Source organism: Octopus bimaculoides, chromosome 25, assembly GCF_046866305.1.
Source record: "Octopus bimaculoides isolate indiv1 chromosome 25, ASM4686630v1, whole genome shotgun sequence".
Classification (NCBI taxonomy): Eukaryota; Metazoa; Mollusca; class Cephalopoda; order Octopoda; family Octopodidae; genus Octopus; species Octopus bimaculoides.
Window position 1 is genome coordinate 765,399 of NC_142952.1, and position 18,909 is coordinate 784,307.

General features: G+C 37.9%; 1 protein-coding gene and 1 long non-coding RNA gene across 6 annotated transcripts in view; both read right to left on the bottom strand.

Moving 5' to 3' along the window:
* LOC106878704 (uncharacterized) overlaps positions 1 to 6,007 on the bottom strand; it is a 7,351-nt gene extending 1,344 nt beyond the window's left edge. The window contains exons 1-2 of one of the 4 annotated variants that reach the window (XM_089341936.1): positions 5,870 to 6,007; positions 1 to 1,433 (exon numbers count right to left, since the gene is read on the bottom strand). The exon at positions 1 to 1,433 is cut by the window's left edge and continues 1,344 nt beyond it. In XM_089341936.1, the coding sequence (XP_089198062.1) occupies positions 1 to 1,026 (1,026 nt within the window). In that variant the 5' untranslated portion in view covers positions 1,027 to 1,433; positions 5,870 to 6,007. Of the gene's footprint in view, positions 1,434 to 5,557; positions 5,717 to 5,779 lie in introns of those variants that run through there. The other 3 variants (XM_089341934.1, XM_089341935.1, XR_016238362.1) reach the window with 3 other exon arrangements.
* Positions 6,008 to 6,870: 863 nt separating this feature from the next.
* LOC149131037 (uncharacterized) lies at positions 6,871 to 18,515 on the bottom strand. 2 transcript variants are annotated; one of them, XR_016238364.1, is made up of 3 exons: positions 18,376 to 18,515; positions 12,158 to 12,243; positions 6,871 to 7,004 (listed from the first exon to the last, which is right to left on the bottom strand). It is a non-coding gene; the product is annotated as an uncharacterized LOC149131037 (long non-coding RNA). The 2 variants fall into 2 exon arrangements; XR_016238363.1 differs by lacking the exon at positions 6,871 to 7,004 and adding an exon at positions 10,739 to 10,866.
* Between the last annotated feature and the right edge of the window lie 394 nt (positions 18,516 to 18,909).

Sequence of the window (18,909 nt, forward strand, 5' to 3'; positions counted from 1 at the left end):
ATGTGCATGCCCATGCCCATGTAAATGGTTCCTTACCATCTGTGATGGTGTCTTGCCAAAACTCTTCACGTTGACGCCAGCCTCAGCGGCCATGCTGATGCCGACTCCTATTTCGGACGCTACGGCCAGAGCTTCTCGAGTATTCTCATTCTGTTCCATTATCCGACTTCTGGAAGCATTGCAGCCACCGCCGACAGCAGCGCAGCAGCTGTCACCACCACCACAGCAGGTTGTCGCAGCCACACAAAGACTGCCGCAACTGCCATTAGTACAGGTCGTGTACATAGCTTGTTTGTTGTCTGCACCAACAGACATCTGACTGCCAGACATTCCAACCGAGTCAGGGTCGGCAGCATTAGCATGCTTTCTCTTGTGCTTCACAAGAGTTCCACAAAGAGCGAAGGCAGATCCACAGAAATTACACACAAATGGTTTCTCCCCAGTGTGTGTTCTTTGGTGTATTCTGAGATGTGAGGAATAGCTAAAGGTCTTGTTGCAGAACTGGCAAGTGAAAGGTTTCTCACCTGTGTGCACTCTTCTGTGCATGGCTAAGTGGGAAGAATATGAAAAAGTCTTTTCACAGAAGTCACACGGAAATGGTTTCTCGCCAGTGTGTGTCCGTTTATGCATCTTTAAATGAGAGGAATAACTAAAAGACTTTGTACAGAAATCACATGAGAACGGTTTCTCTCCGGTATGCAGTCGTTCATGCATCTTTAAGTGCGACGAATAAGCAAAAGTCTTTCTGCAGAAGTCACAGGAAAACGGCTTCTCACCAGTGTGAATGCGCTTGTGCATGGCAAGGTGGGAGCTGTAGAGGAAGGACTTTCCGCAGAAATTGCAGTTGAGAGATTTGCCTTTGCTGTTCACCATGCGCATTGTTGAGGATGGCTCTGAGCCAGAGGGGCTCATGCCACTGTAACTAGTCATGCTGCCATCTTGTGGCGGGGGTGGCGGGGGTGGTGGTGGTGGCGGCGGCGGTGAGGAGGAGGAGGATTGGTGACAATCAACATCAACACTCCACATTGTTGTAGTGTAGTAGTAGTAGTAGTAGTATTAAAAGGATAGGAAGAAGAGTGCAACAGCAACGACTGATATTGTAGAGAGCAAGATTTGCTGGTTTCTACTGTTGGAGGTCCTAAGTCTTACTGATGATACAAACGAAAACCAGTGTTATATGGCACCTGCATCATTCATTCGAAGGAGAACTTTCTAGAGAAATATTCACTCCGATACAGAAAGGGGATCACTTTTGTTCTATATATATATATATATATATATATATATATATATATATACACTGCAGTTTAGTTTAGTTTCTTAGTTGCAGAGATTCTCTAGATTCAATAGGGAACCAAACAGAAGGCTCAATTACCAATATCCATCTGGAGAATAACAGTTCTTCAAGATCTTCACAGTGTCCAATAGTAGACCTACAAAAAAAAAAGAAAGAAAAAATAAAAGAAAAAGATAAAAGAAAGAGATATATTAAACAAGAAACATGAAACAAAATGTTTAAGCCTTTCGCTTGCTTTAATCATTGGACAGTAGCCACACACTGCTTTGAAGGATTTAGTCCAGGGCTGTCAAACCTGAGGCCCGTGAGCCGCATGCAACCCACAGACTTTTATTTTGCGGTCCATTTGATACTTTCTTGAAGTATTGTGTTTAATTTCAAAATAAATTTAAGATTTCTAAGTGGCAATAAAGCAATAGCCGACAATTTCAAAATTTCAAACAAGCGAAAAGGAGGAAAAAATTCTTGGTTCTGTAATTTGATTATTTGTGCATAAAGTATACAAGTGGCCATTGAAAAACTTTCTCTGGTTAAAGTGGCCCACAATGTAATTCGAGTTGGCCAGGCCTGGTTTTAGTCAAATAAACTGACCCACTTATTTGTAGAGTAGAGGACTTGCTCTGTTGGTCCTTTTTTTTCTTATCTGATTACTCTAGGCACAAGGCCCAACATTTTTGGGGATGGGGGGGCAGTCAATTAGATCGACCCAGTATACAACTGGTACTTAATTTATCGACCCTGAAAGGATGAAAGGCACAGCACCTTGGGCAAATGTCTCTTCTATAGCCAACCAAAGCCTTGTAAATGGATTTGATAGATTGTGAACCAAAAAACATTTTTTGGTTAATAAAAAATTAGATTCATGCGTAATGCCTTCTGGATGGCCATTAATACAAAGGGAGGTAATTATATCCCCACAGATTGAGTTAGGATGAAAAATTTGAAATCAAAACCAATATAATTTAATGATGTATATTTATACAGGTGAATTAGATCCGTCCATTATTGTTATGAGAAATTCTAGCCAAGAAAGCAAAGGGGGCAGTCTCAAGATTTAAGAGTCTGACCAGTAAGATGGCATGTTCCAATCTTATTAGGCCTCATTTGTAAATAACAGATTTAACATTCAGCTTGTTCTTGAATGAGGTCTATACTCAGTTTCAAATATTTCCTTATTCCAACTGTTTAAGTTGCATAAACAGTGGAAGAAACAAGATTTTTTTCCGCTTCAAAATAGTAAGAAAACAAAAATCTAGTTCCTTACTCAGGCAATATTAAATATCTGTTAAATATTTAATATGCTGAGTATCCCGGTTTTTAGGATAGTTATGGCGTGTCCCTATGTGTCGTAAAAGGCAATTTATTATTGCTATCACGACGAATAACCGGCTATAAATGCTAACCCATGCCCATATGGAAAAGCGGACGTAAAAAAGATAATGGTGATTCTCTACAATTATGTTATCTAACGGTTTCAAAGTGAGTGACAGAGTTGCTAGGATTCCATCCACCTTAAGGGCAAAAAGAATCTTTTAGCTAAAGAAACGTCACATTTTAAAAAATGTCAAAAATCTAGTAAACAAACAAAAAAAATATTGCAATGATTATAAATGCTTGAATGGAAGATTTTGGTCCGACATCATGTTGTGTATCCACACACAACTAGGCTGGTGTTTTTTTTTTTTTTAACTGACACAGAACTGCCTTTTACTCCATTCATAACAGAAAATTTATATCCAGAAGCTGTCGGAACATACAAGCAAAACAAAGTACATCGTCTTATGAACAACTTCCTCAATGGAGAAGAGGGATTAAAAGGATATTTACAAATTTCAAATTAGGGATCTTGCGTTTTTTTTTTTTGTTTTTGTCTTTTTTTTTTTTATCAGATTTATTAAAACGGTTTTTCATAAAATGTTTGGGCAACCAGGAAAATCTATGAAGGAAAATATTGTCAAAGAAAACACTGAATATAGAGTTTAATATATCTCACTCAGGGTTGATTATACTTACTTTTATGAGTAATTTTTTACTATAAAATTTAAGAGCTAAACATAAAAGATTTCATCTTGACATGTCAAAGAAAGAATAAAACGTTACCAAGGACGCCAAAACCCCACGATTTGCATTGATTATTTAAGAAGCAAAAATGTATAAGATCATCTTCTATACAATAAAATCTAGTAAGTTTACTTTTTTTATCATATTCCAATTAAATAATGAATCTATTCTAAAATTAAAACATTTTGGTTGCGAATAAAAAATTTCGGGGCCTCTCCTTGAAAAATGCATTGTTTTGAAAAAATATTTTCGGATTCCTACGTTTTAGATGTCGGAGATTACGATTACGTAAAAAAAAAAAATTAACCCCATCTCCACTACCATCCCCTCAGAATTTGGAACTTTTTGGAAATTTTTTTCCCTATGTTTTAGATGACGGAGATTCCGAATATGCCCCAAAATTTCATACATAACATCGTAAAAAATAATTTTAAAGGGATTTTGATTAAAAAAAAAAACATTAAAACGGGATCATCCCATCTTTTTAAGAAACCTAGAATTACATTATCCAATGTCCTAAGTGGATGGGATATGGTTTGAGGGAGGCCGAGCTGCTATTTCTAATTACGCAGAGATTTCTTTTTGATTTCCTTTCAAAACCACGAAGAATATTTGTCTCGATCGTTTAATATATTTTGTTCGCTGTGTTACATAATTTTCAAAAATAAACTATTTTAATGGGTTTTATGTTTAATACACAAAAGGGGGAGGCAATAAACGGACCTCTACAGAGAATCTCCACATCGTCTTGGAACACCAACCAAAACTAAATATATATAAATAGTGGACATGAATTGTAAAAAGAAAGGGTGTCGAAGAGTTTATCTAATACCCGTGCTGCAGCTTGGGCTCGTCTGTTACGTGACAAAAGACGGAAGAGGAGAAGTAAGGGTGTTTCCAGACAAACGGGAAGATGTCAACACACATGTGCAGATCAGCGTGTCACTCAAGTATTCGGCTGTGTCAACGAGGGAGCCATGACGTAGACACTCAATATGCTGGAAATAGTAGCTAGATCTTTCTCAAATAATGCCCCAATATTAAAGAAATTTTTGTTTTTTAAATGAAGGAAGGACATAATGGAGAATGAAGATAAAAAGCAGTTCATCTCTACCCCGAAGACGGGATGGTCATGGCTGGAATGCACATCTGTGTGCTCCATCAGGATTTATCTGGAGCTAAAGAACAACATGAAATGTTTTGGTTATTGCCAGACAATGTAATAGGCTTAGATCTCGCTCAGATCATGGCACACCGAGTGAGAGAAGAGACGGACTGAGAAGACGAGGCTGAAACCGCCACAGAATCTATATCCGAGATACAGAAACACACATTGAAATAGACAAGAATAATATTTATACACACACACACACACACACACACACATAGATCTACATACATAACAAAATATAGTATTATTATTATATATATATATATAACATGGAGACAAACGGTGCTAAGCATTAAATTTGTGGAAACAATGTCAGACAAAGCAGTTCCTTATGAGAAACAGTAATTATATGGAGCAGGGGGGGGGGGAGAAAAAGTAACAAGACAGCCTCAACAAAAGAAATTAAAGCAAAAATATTTTTAATTATGTTAAATAAATAAAAAGAAAACAGCAAAAGAACATTTAACAAATATTATTATATACAAATGCATAACAATTACATATTAATTATATATTACATCCTACATATATAACAATTATATATTAATTATATATTATATGAATATAGAGGTGAATAAGATAATTTTATGAGGTCGTAGGGAATATATATGTTTGTATGTGTGTGTTGATGCATTGTAGAGATGTTTGGGTTTTGTTTTTATTGTTAAGAGACTTCTCTTGAAAGAAATCGAGAGAATATATTTAAGGAAGTCGGCGATTTTCTCTGTTGGGGTCTTTCTGTTTTTGTTCTTCTTCTTCTTAATATATGTATGTGTGTTAGTGGTTATCCATATTGTTTGGTGAGGGGCAGTTGCGAAATTGCTAGCAAAAATTTGGTTTGCGGAAAAGCGAGACGGGGAAGAGAGAAAGCAAGGCAAATAAATAAGAAGAAGAAGAAGGCCAAGTTGGAATTAATATATCTGTGTTGTGTTAGGTTGAAAAGCGACGATGGCGACTGCTACTACGGCCATCATCATAGCGGAGACGACGACCAAAAACCAATGTTAAATACTAGAATAGATACACACCATTCACTCACACTCACTCACATCGATAGAGCAGTCATCATCGTTGTTGTCGTCGTCGTCATCATCGTCTTCTTCTTCCTCCTCCCGTGGCGAAATGATCGGGCGACACCAGACAGACGTATATATGTATGTGTCTATATGTATGTATATATATATATATGTGGCAGATATATATATGTATATATATATAGTAAGAGAGAGAGAGAGAGAAGTGACACTTACTGGCTAGTTGGCTGGTTGGTTGGCCTACTAAAAACAACAGTTCACTACTACTACTAATACAGTATAAAAATAATAATAACAACAAACAACCTTCCACTGCTACCAGCTAACAACTACCGCCATTGCTCTCGGTTTTCTACGCGATCTTCAATGGATGAGCACCTGTCTAACAATTACACACCCTCCTCCTCCTTCTTCTTCTTTCTTCTTCTTTACTCCTCCTCTCTCCTTCTCTCCTATACTTCCCTCGGTCTGGCCGGGGTTTTTTTTGTTCTACTTTTATATTTTTTACTTTTTTTCTTTTTTCTCACCCTTTATTCCTCTTACTCTATTGCTCTCGCCCCTTTACTCAATTTTGCCACCCTTTCTCTTTTTCTCTTATTCGCCTCCTGCTACTTCACTTACTCTCAACTTTGCTACCTTTCCCCTTTCTCATCCCCTTATTTCTCTTACTCTATTACTCCTTTCGCTGTCCCACTCTGTCGATTTTTCTACCCTTTCTCTTTCTCACCCGGTTATTTCTCCTCCTACTCCCTTACTCACTACAATTTTGCTCTCCCCCCTTATTCTTCATACTATTTTACTCCTCCTGCTACCTCACTCGGCCTCCATTTTTTTTATACCTTTTCTTTTTCTCATACTTTATTGCTCCTACCGCTGCCTCACTCCGTTTATTTCGCCACTCTTTCTCTTTCTTACCCGATTATCTCTCCTACTCTATTGCTCCTCCTGCCACCTTACTCGGTCTCATTTTTGTTACCCTCTCTTTTTCACTCCTTTATTCTTCTATTCTTTCTCTCCTCCCACCTCTATCCTATCTTTCTCTTCCTTATTTTTCTACACTCTTCCTCTTCCTCTTTCTATTTTCTACTCTCTTATTCTTTCCATCCTCTTACTCTTACTCACCTTCGCGTTTATCTTTCTTTCTTTCTCTTTTTACCTCACTATCAGTCTGACCCTTTCTTTCTCGTGTATTCTCCCTCATTCTATATTTCTCTCTCTTCCTGGTTTTTCAATGTTTTTTCTTTTTATCGTACTTCTTACCTACTTTTTCCTTCTTTTTAATAACAATCAATAATTTTTGTGTCATTCTCCTTTCGAACACTTTTATTTTATTAACCTCCGTTAAACGTTCAAAGTTCCCATTTAAATGAAATATTATTAACATTCTTTCTCATTTTGCTCTCATTTTCTCTTTGTTGTAATTAAGTTAAATTATTTTCATCTGAAAAGAATGGGGGAAAAAAATAATAAATAAACGGAAAAGAAAATATGGGAAATAAAAATCTAACAATAAAAATGGGAATTTAAACTTATTAAAATTAGTAAATAAATCGTGACACAATTTGTACAATTAATATAGTTGATAATTATAAATTCATGGAGGTTATGGAAACTATGTGAAGATACATTATATAAATATTATTTTTTTTAAAGTCGCGAATTTCAGCTGGATACGATAGATGAGTCATGCAGATTGAAGGAATGCAGTAAATTTCTGTTTAGAATTAATTTTTATATATCTTCATTTAATTTATTCATTACTACTTTTAACCAAACTTGAATAACTGCGATTGTTTAAAAAAGCGAACTAATAACAACAACGTCATGTTTTTATTTAAGTCGGCTACAAAGGTCGTGTCTGTGTGTAAAAGGGGACGGCAAACTTCAATACCCTTCTTCGCTACCTTCCTTCCTGAATCGATGTTGTTTAAAATTAGAGAAATGTCAAAGCAGAAATAATACATATTATTATTATTATTATTATTATCTTTTTTGTCTAATTTCATGGACAAGTACAAGTCGGATTCGATCGCAAGACTTTAAACTATCGGACAAAAGACAGACAAGATAAAAACAAAAACAAAAACAGACAACAGTCCATGCTATTTCTTCTTATCGTTCATTTGTCCTGCCCTTGAATTCTGAATTACAAGTGAGGGAGGGCTATGATGATCTTGGACGAAGCCGACAGCTAAAATTTAATATATTAATTTACGAACCAACTGGGGAGCCTCTACGCGGTTGCTCGATCTGTTAGAAATAGTAGTCAAATATCCCTCAAATCACATCCTATCGTCCTAAAAAGAATATAACAAAAGGAAAGAGAGATTGAATTCACAAAAGGACGGGATGTCCACGCCATGGGTTTGTCTTTCATTATGGAACTTCGCTGTAATCAGAGCGGATTAGGGGCCTAAAAACACAACATGATTCTCGCTGTCTAAAACTCGATGTTCGGAATTCTTCGGAAATGAGTAAAACGCATAGCAGACGGCTGACTTATATAATGGCTTCTAATTTAGGAACAATGCCAGCAAATTTGGAGGTGGTGGGTGAGTCGATTACATCGACCCAGTACATAACTGGTACTTTATTTTATTGACCCCTTTGAGATGAAAGGCAAAGGTGATCTCGGTGTGATTTGAAACCAAAACGTAAAGGGGCAGAAAAAAAAATACTATCTAAGCGTCTTGTTCGACACTAGCGATTGTGTCAGTTCGCCGTCCGGATTGTAATTAAGGATTATAATTTATAATTACCTACACTAATCCTTTTTTATGTTTTCAATAGGAGCCAACGAAGCAGCCTCTGGCAGACTGTGGTTCAACCTGCTAGAAGTAGTAGCCAGATCTCCCTCAAGTTACACTCTGTCGTCTGGAATGCGGAATGGGAAATATCGGAGGAATATAGTCCTGTTGTTCGTAGTTATTTATAGGTGAACCAGGTGGTCACGGTTGGAATATCTTTGATCACTGGTCTACTAGGTTAGCGCTGACCTAAATCTAAACAATGGCAACATATTTGAACTTGTTCTGTAAAAGAAAAATCTTTATGATTCAAAAGAGCACGTTGTGTGTGTGTGTGTGTGTACCTTTTATCTTTTACCCGTTTCAGTCATTAGACTGCGGCCATGCTGGGGCACCACCTATAAAGGTTTAGTCCGGCAAGTAGACTCAGTACTTATTTTTTAAGTGTAGTACTTTATCACTCTCTTTTGCTGAATCGCTAAGCTACGGGGACGTAAACAAAGCAACACCGGGGCGACAGACACAAAGAAATACGCCCGTGCGCACACACACACGTCCACGCAGTTTCCGTCTTCCAGATTCACTCACAAGCCATTGGTCAGTCCAGGCTGTAGTAGAAGGCACTTTCCCAAAGCGCTGTGCAAAATAATAATAATAATAATAATAATAATAATAATAATAATAATAATAATATATTGGCTCTCATGGCTTCTGATCTGAACTGATTGGAAGTGATAGGTACATGTTTTGTTTTGATGGTGGTGCTTTCTTTTATTGGCCACTAGGGCCCAAAACATGGAGGACAATATCAAAGGACGAGATGCAACACACAAAAAACAGGTGGTTTACATTGATCAAAGGATTATAACATAGGATATATGAATAGAAGCTAGAGAAATAATAAATGAATAAATACATATATAGATAAACACACAAACAAACAAATAAATAGAATCCCCCAATAGTGGGGCAGTCCACTTTCGCTGCCATCCCCAAGGCATGGGAAGTGTCAGCTTCCAGTTTCTTTCTTCCTATTTAGAAAAGCAAACTCAGAGTTGATCCGTTCAGTGTCACCAGTCTTGCCACTCTCGTCCACCTTTTAATAAACACACCAGAAGGCAGCACTTCCCTCTCTACCCTCACCGTCCTCTTCAAATGATATTTGAAGAAATAGACGAGGGCTTGGTCTCAGACCTCTCAGACGGTCGTTCGCACAATCGCAGTGATTTCGATATTTCTGGAGGTGCGCCAGCCTCAACGCGTGGAGCCACACTAACAAGGATGGCACCCCAAGATCGCCACAGAGTGGATGTTGACAGCCGATGGATTTTCCGACCAGCGGAACCTGATCCATAATAATCGTAAAAGCGAGCGCTCCAGTCTGGTCAGTGTTTTCTTGGGACAAGGTATGACGGCGATGCATGCATTCGCTACTTCGGTCCGGCCTTTCGGAGATAGCTTTCTTTCTGTCCACTTCCGGGTAAACCTGGCCACCCTGATCATGACCTCTTCCAAGTTCATCGAGAGAACAAAGAAAGCAATAAGTTTATCTGTGTTGAACTAAATTTCACCGAAGATGTTGAGGAAAAGAAGAGGGCTTCTCGAAGTTCAACGGAGTATGACAGTTGACTCCCGAAAACTTCTAAGGACAAATGCCGAGAACAAACGAAAGAAACTGTAGCAAGTCAGGAAGGCTATTTTTGTTATCGCATTGTGTTATAGTTGCTAGAAATAGCAGCTAAATTTTCTTCAAATCACAAATTGTGTTTCTGTGCTTCACGCTTGTCTGCCCATTTTAAAACTTCGCGAGCCACTAATACACACCACAATGCAATAGAACGCTTCTCGCGTATTGTATTGAAAGCCATTCTATAAATTCCAGCCTCGGACACACCTTCAGACCAAAGAAATCGAACCACTCATCCTCTGTTCTTCCTTGGTGCATATTGCGAGAGGAGCGGCCTTGCTTACTTTGTAATACGAAAATGAAAACTGGAGCGATGTAGGTCAAGCGTCAGTTACGTAACCACGTGAGTTCCACCCTTCAACATGCGAACGTCTGAAGGCAATGCGGACAACTTTGCAGAAAGTTTTGGCGGAAGTGCAAATAATTTTTGACTTCCGCTTGTGTGTGTTTGTGTGTGTGCTTTCTATGACTGGCCATATAATTAACTTCCTATAAATATATTCATAGATTTTGCTTCTTTTTCGGATATATAATCTACGGATAATATATATATATATATATGTATGTGTGTGTGTGTGTGTGAGTGAGTGGACAAACGAAAGAAAGGGCTCTCAACACATTTATTGGGAGTTACATGTATTATTCGAAACCGTTTGATTCGGATTCCGTGCTTCTTCAAGCTTCGAAGTCCCAAACAGAGACTGTCTCCTCATACAAGGTTGAGGAGATAGACTCTGTTACGGGCTTCGAAACTAGAAGTAGCACGGAATCCGAATCAAACGGTTTGAATTACACACACACACACACACATACGGCATAATGTATGTATGTGTGTGATCATATCTTTCGTATAGTCGCTAACGAGAAATCTGAAAGAAAAAAAAGGGGATTTTAGTAATAAAATTCTATGCTTTGAGTTAGTCATTCTGAGTCCATCAATAATAGTATAAAATAAATACAAAAGTAAATGGAGAAATAAACAAACAAGCAAATAAATAAATTCCCATCAGTTTCTCGTTCTCCCTTTTAATATTAAATACTCTTTCAAGTAACTCGCCGCAATTACAAGGGAAATAGGCATTCGTATGCTTTAGCAGTGCAAGGGAGGTCACTATGTTATATCTCTCACAAAGTTATACAAAGTAACAACACGACTTATCTTCCCTTTGTTTTAGTTATCGCTTTGGCCAAGATCGATTTTTGTGCAAAGATTTTCCAGTCGTGACAGTTCAGTGTTTTTGATAGGCTACACACTATTTTATCTGACGTGTTCGAAGGTATTAGTAGAATATATCGAATCCTGTACACACTTCTTCAACTTTGATGCATATTTTATCAGTCTGTTTTGCCGAACTGCAAATTGACGGGGACGTAAGCAAATCAACACACACACACGCATGATTGGATTCTACCAGATCCATATCAAACAGTCCAACCCATGCCAGCATGGAAAACGGACGTTGAACGATGATGACGCAGGCTTCCGCACTGTTGATGGTTATGATTTGTAAACAGTTTTGAGTAGGAACCGGAAAAAGAAGTATGAACACGCAATGCGCATGTGCCCAGTGAGGAGAAGAATAAAAACGCAGTGTGAAACGATGGCCTGCATGCCATGTCTGACTTCCCTATCACGCAGCTTTGCAGCTGTGAAATTTTCTCGTTTCAACTGTGTTGACTTGCGGAAAGTGTCTCATCCAGGACCAACCTAAATATTACTTGTGCGGTGAAATAAAAGTTCCTATTAAATGTTCGCATGCTGTTGTTGCATCATTCACATGCAGCCTTACCTACAAATCTCATGCGCCCATTCATACATACATACACAGACACTTCTATTCACATATATATATTCGTTTCAAATCTTGAGCATAAGGCTAGTAATTTTTAGGGGGAACGGGGCAATCAATTACATCGACCTCAGTACTAGACTGGTGCATTATTTTATCGACCCCACCCCCACCACTAAAAGGGATGGAATGTAAAAATAATACATCGATTCGTATGTTATACAAATTATCATGTAATTCATCAAAGATTCAAGGGAGATAATAATTATTTTGAATGATGCGAATTATTTCTCTTTTAAAAAAAACTATTTCAAGGGAAACAACTCTTCCTTAAACTTCTGAAAATGAAAGGAAGTTGATTGAAATGTACCTTACGCGTTGATGAATCTGGTTGTTATCGAATAGGTCTTCGCATGGAAGTGTTAGAATTTAGTTTCATACATCGTTATCCAGTCACTAAAACGAAAGAAAAAATAAAAGGATTTTCTTGCTATCAGATTTTGTATATAATGTTCGAAAATTGTTAAGTATATTTGAATGTTCAAGGCAATGGGGAAACCCCCGCAAACCCGTTTTATTGTGCCTGCAGGCTGATATACTCATATGTGCAAAATATAGTAAATTTTTCAATTATGAACTTTATACAATTTTCGTTTACCTATTTGCGACAGAGGTCACGTATCCACTGCGATTTAAAAGGTCAGAAATCGTCTGGTAATTGCCGGAAATTTTGTTTTCACTATGAAACACATATTGCTAGGTTTGTACCACCCCTTGAGACCCAACTACACTCTAGCTGAAAAATAAAGAATACCTCATAAGTAATTCAGTGGCGGCGTTAATGAAGATGTTACGCGTTAATTGAATGTGTTAAATTTATCTTTATTAATGTATATCGAATTATATATAGATATAGACAAGATTTAAGAGTTAGAACTTGTGATTCGTCCGCGGACCTTTATCTTAGGAAATTTTTACCTCTGCTGTTATTATGTAACATGCTTCACGATTTTAGTATACATAGCTTATTAGTATTTCCTCCCAAGTTCTATATACTCTGGGAACGCATTAAAGCCCTTTTCGGAGCTATTTTATTTGAATTCTTATTATCGGGTAACTAATTTCATGTTATTACATAACTGGCTTCACAATTGGGTATTCATAACTTATTGGGAATTCCTAAAAACAAGATCCTGTGTAAGACAGTTCGGCATTCTCTGTAAATGCACAAAAACCGTTTTAAGGGCTACATACTTTGTATTGTTGTTATTGGATTAGCGAAACAATTATGAGAAGAGAACCAAGGGATAAGCTCCGCTTTCCCGGGAATTACTGGGTACGTCAGCTAGTAAAAAATATGAGAGAGAGGAAATGGAATTCAGGAGACTCTTTATTCAGAACCACTATTTCCACCCATCATTTCCGGTCCTTCACAGGTGAGATGTTATACAAATAATTCCCATACATCGTAGGTGCAGGTGCATCTCCTCGAGTGACTGCTCATAAAGTCCCTTGTTTTGGGGTTTTTTGTACTTGCCATTTTACTTTTTCCTGTAATAATATATTTCGGTTGGGGTAGCATACTATCCACAAGGAACCGAGATACGTGCAAGAATCCTTTTCATATAAACAATAAAATAAAGTATGGAAGGATAAAAGGATGAAGAATGAATGTAATGCACCAATAAAAGACTTTGTTAAATAAAAGCATAAAATATAAATGCGATCAGAACAGAAGAACAAAGAAAGAATCGGACACATTTATATTGACCTTTACATTTCATCAAAAATAATTTAGCATATATATATGTGTGTGTGTGTGTGTCTCTCTCTCTCTCTCTCTCTGTATATATATATATATATATATATATATATATATATATATATATATATATACATATATATATATATACATATATATATATATATATATGCCGATTTCTAGGAAAAGTGTGGTACGAGCGAGCATTGTTTATTACGGACGAAGTGTAATACTCTCTTCTATTCCAGCTTCTTTTAATCTCCATATTAGGTCCGCTAGTGAGGGAGAATGCCTCTTATCGATTCTATTGAAACAGGCAATATGGTTGCGATATCGATTTTTGAAAAAAATGTGTGTATCTTTGTATGTATGTGTGTGTGTGTGTGTGTGTGTGTGTGTGTATTAATAATTCGCTTGGGTTGTGTGATACTAATAATCTGGCGTAGAACTCAATATATGAATGGTCCAGAACACTGTCATATGAGTATAGAGTGTAATAGAAAGAAAGAGAAGGCACTGAAAATATATATTTGTGGGGGGGGGGGAGTCCACCACAGCTTGGCAACCGGTGTCGGCTTGTTTACGTCTTCGTACTGAAAATCGAGATCGAGCGAGCTTTTGCCCTTTTGCTCGACGTGTGGTTTCCGTCCACGCTGAGCTCGCCTTGGGACACCTGCGTTCCAGAGGGATAAAACATAAAGTTAACCTCAAACCCAAAGCGTTAGAACCGGGAGAAATACTGCATGGCATATTGTCCGCCGCTCCTGGTTGATATATCAATGATGGCTTTTTTTTCTTTTTTTTCCGGCACCGGACCAGCAACTTTGAGGCGGGTGGATAGTCGCTACCAACACCCGCAGCACTTGACTTGCGTACTTATTTCGTTGATCTGAAAGAATGACTGGCAAACTTGACCTCCGAACGTAAAATAGCCGGAAGAAATGTATTTTTTCTCTCTGCTCTAACGATTTTGATCAACTCGCCGCTCTTGATATTCAAATAATTCTTTCTAATTTTGAAGAGAGAGGACAAGTTGATTATTTCAGCTCCATTACTTGACTACTGCTTTATTTTATCGACCCTGATAGTCTGAAAAGCAAAGTCGACCTTGGCGATATTTGAAATCAGAACGTCAAGAACCGAAGAGCGCTTCTTTATTCCGACGCTGCAATAATTCTGCCAAGGCACCGCTTTATAATGATATTTAATTTATACAATTGTATATCATTCGTTTCTTAAAACCCAAATTTCCAAACAATTCTCGCCAAATACCAAATAAATCAGCGACTCGATACAAAGACTCGCCAGTTCACAATTTTAGCCGTGGGTGATTTCATTCAATCTACTTCTTTTTCGTTTTCGTCTTTATCTTTTGTTATTTAATCCCCAGGGGCATTAGATATGTTAAATAGTTCACCTAAAGAAATAAAGATAAAATATTCTTGCATTTTACATTAATAAAAAAAAAATTTGAATAATTTTTATTATTTTTACCTTAGAGTAAAAAAAAAATAAAAATAAAATTAGCATTAAATACATTTCTATTAAAATTCAGTCGCATCAATGTAAGCCAAACAAAGCAGTAGCAGTAGTAGTAGTAGTAGTAGTAGTTGTTGTTGTTGTTGTTGTTGTTGTTGTGGTGTTTTCTTTATTATCCTCGAAGAGTTCGCAAAAGAACATTTTGTGAAGGTACAAAACGCGAGGTACAGAACTGGGATTACGTAAAAACGTGTGACAAACCGATTCCCCCGTTTTTGGTCGAACAAATCGACTCTAGAACTTATTTAGTTTTTTTTTTACTATTATTTTAAAGCCTGGTACTTATTCTATCGGTTCTTTTTTTCGAACCACTGATGCACGGAGACATAAACAAGCCAACGCCGTTGTTAAACGTTGTTGTAGGGGCACGTAAAAGCGTGTAAGAAGGGGGGGATAGCAGAAACGGTTGCGGGCATTCGTCAACTCTGGGACAGCTTCTACTCGGACCACTTTTGAATGAAGCTGGCCACTCTACACGTCACTTTGTTTCACTTCTTCACCCTAAGAGAAATATGCTTACACGCACAGACAGACAGGTAGAAGGGGAGAGAGAACGAGAGAAACACTAAAACGTCTGATATCGAATAAGTCAGCATCGAATCACCGACGACAAATAAGGGACGCCAAAACAGCTGCGCCAGAACGTCTCATACTCCTCTCCCAGTGTTCCTGCTTTTTAGGATTCTGGTTACATCCAGTTCCTCCCACTCAACAGCTCCGCTGGAAAAGGGTGTTATTTGCTGTAGATTTGTGCCGTCGCTGTTGCTGCTGCTGTTGTTTGTGACGTCAATGTCCGCCAGTCCAACGACTGTTGTGTTATTATTGATAATGTTTGCAGTGAAAATGTTCAAGTTATTGTCCACCATAAAATAAAGTCAGTGTTGTTGTCACATTCGATGTTTCTCAATAAAAAAAAAGGAAAGAAATATTCGTTTTCTCTAACACTCTCTGTTTTCCAATTACTTCTCTCTCTCTCTCCCATTCTCTCTGGTGAGAAGGATATTTTGTTTACACTCTTCTTTGTACGCAAGGCTGCCACCACCATTGTGAGAGCATCCTCTCACTACTACTGCCAAAGACACCATGTTCAGATTTTGTTTTTAAACGATTATCCCAGCAAGAAATTTCAATAAGTCAACAGAAGGAAAATGATAATTTACTCCGCCCCGAGCGGCTCAGAAAACATGAAATTAAACATAAACACTTGCTTAAAACAGTTCACAACAAAAGTAACAACAGACATAACACACCTACTTAAATCAGAAACAATCGTAAAATCCAGAAGCTGCAAAAACACCTCTTTCCGCTGGTTATCCCAATAATAATAATAATAATAATAATAATAAACCTTTCTACTAAAGGCACAAGGCCTGAAATTGTGGGGGAAGAGATTACATAGACCCCAGTGCTTCACTAGTACTTGATTTATCGACCCTGAAAGGATGAAAGCAAAGTCGGCCCCGGTAGAATTTGAACTCAGAACGTATCGACGGGCGAAATACCGCAAAGCATTTCGTCCAGCGCGCTAATGATTTTGCCAGCTCATCGTCTTAATAATAATAATTTCCATCCTCGCGGAGAAAACATACAAATTTATGGAACAGAACGATATTTTCCCCACTGAACAAAAAGAGTGCCGACGAGGCTCATATGGATGCAAAAACCAATTCTTAATCAATCGCATGATCCTTGAGAACTGTCATAACAAACGCAGAAAACTCAGTTCCACATGGATTGATTGTAAAATGGCCTTTGATATCATGCCGCATTCTTGGATGCTGAAATCGTTGGATATCTTCAGAATTTCTCCTGTGATTTCAAACTTCCTGAAGCACAACATATCAGTGTGGAATACGAATTTCCAATTATAGCACTCTAATGGAGTGCTGACTACAAACACTATTAACATCAACTGCGGCATTTTCTAAGCTGACTCACTTTCACCTCTAATTTTATGCATTGCCCTATTACCCCTTACAAGTGAACTTAACAGAACAGGGTGTGGGTATAAAATTGACGACAAAAAAATAAGCCATCTATTATATATGGATGACTTAAAACTCTATGGCAAAGACAACAATGAGCTTGAAGGATTATTACTTACTGTGAAAGCATTCAATGATGACATCGAGATGGAATTTGGCCTTGATAAATGTGCCAAGGCCACTTTCCAGAAAGGGAAACTGAAGACCTCACATTTAGTGGCGTTAAATGTTGATATATTTTTAAAAGAACTCGAGCAGGAACAAACTTACAAATACCTCGGAATAAATGAAGGCTCTGGCATTCAACATGCAAGTATGGCAGAGAAGATCAGGAAGAAATGTTGCAGGAGAGTTCGAGCAGTCCTAAAATCCGAGTTAAATGCACGTAACAAGGTGTTAGCCATAAATTCCTTAGCAGTTACGGTTGTCATTTACAGTTTCAATGTGTTGAACTGAAATATGAGCGAAATAAGGAAGATTGACAGGAAAATCCGTAAGCTGCTGGCTTGCAATAAGATGCACCACCCAAAAGGCAGACGCAGATCGTCTTTGCCTTCCCAGAGCCCAGGGACTTGATCCAATTTGAAATCTCTTACAAAACCTACCACAAGTGGGCTGGCTAAATATCTTGAAATCTATAACGACTGGATGCTAAAGTTTGTTGAAGATCACGAGGGGCGTAAGAAGATTGATTCTGTCACGAAGGAAAGCAAAAAAGTTGCAATTGAGTTCATGCATAATACCCAGGCTGAATAGCATGATGGAAGTGCAGGGTTAAAAAAGCCATCTGTGTAATTTATGGACCGGTGCTCTAAGTGCCGTGCAGTGGGATTGAACCCGAGGCCGCTTGGTTGCAAAGCGAACTTGTTAATCACACAGCCATGCCTGCATGCACACACTCTCCCACGCACACACAAACACACACGTACATGCACACACACATGGACACATACTCACACACACACACACACACACACACATGCACCTAATGAGCAGGGAGTGGGCGTGGGAGAGTAAAAGCATAATACAATAGGAAAAACCCGCACCAAATATATAATAATAGGAAAAGGAAATGAGCGACTGAAATAGGAGAGAGAGCACTCCCTGTTTGACTCATTAGAAATCCATTTAGAAGTAGAAGTTTCATATAATAAGCAGACTGTTTCATTCCTTTGAGAGGTGGCAAAGGATAGTTTCTAACATTGAACCAGAAGCACACCAATTGTGACTAAGTCGCTTCTGAACATTTGCAAATATTGAGAAAAAAAGAAAAGAAAAGAAAAAGCTACAATGAATACGAACCAGAAAGCGTGTCTCCTTCTTGTCGTTCGACATGCTAGAAATAGGAACCAAATATCACTTAAATGTAACATTACTGTTTTATGTAGGTATCAGTCAATGAGAGACTTCTATATGGTCGCTAAACTTGTAAGAGGGAGTAGCCGAATCTCCCTCATATCACACCCTGGTGTCTTATTGTTGTAAAGCGGTCTTTTGCCACTGTTGTATGTCTTTTGACGACGGGTGTCACTCTGACAGATATTGTTATATTCCGAAGTCGTTGATAGAATGGTTCTATCTGGCACTGTATGATCCCCAGTCATATAGTGTTATTCTCCTCATAAGGTTGGATCGTTATAACCTCCACTCAGCATCACAGTATAATTCATATATATATATATATATATATATATATATATATATATATATATAAAACAAAACAGTTCTGTTCATTCAGCCACAAATTGTCCACTTACGCTACATAAGTTGGAGACGGTGGCGATGGAGAGAGGAGTCCATTATTTTTCGTATTCAGCTGTCGAGGGGTGTGAAAGA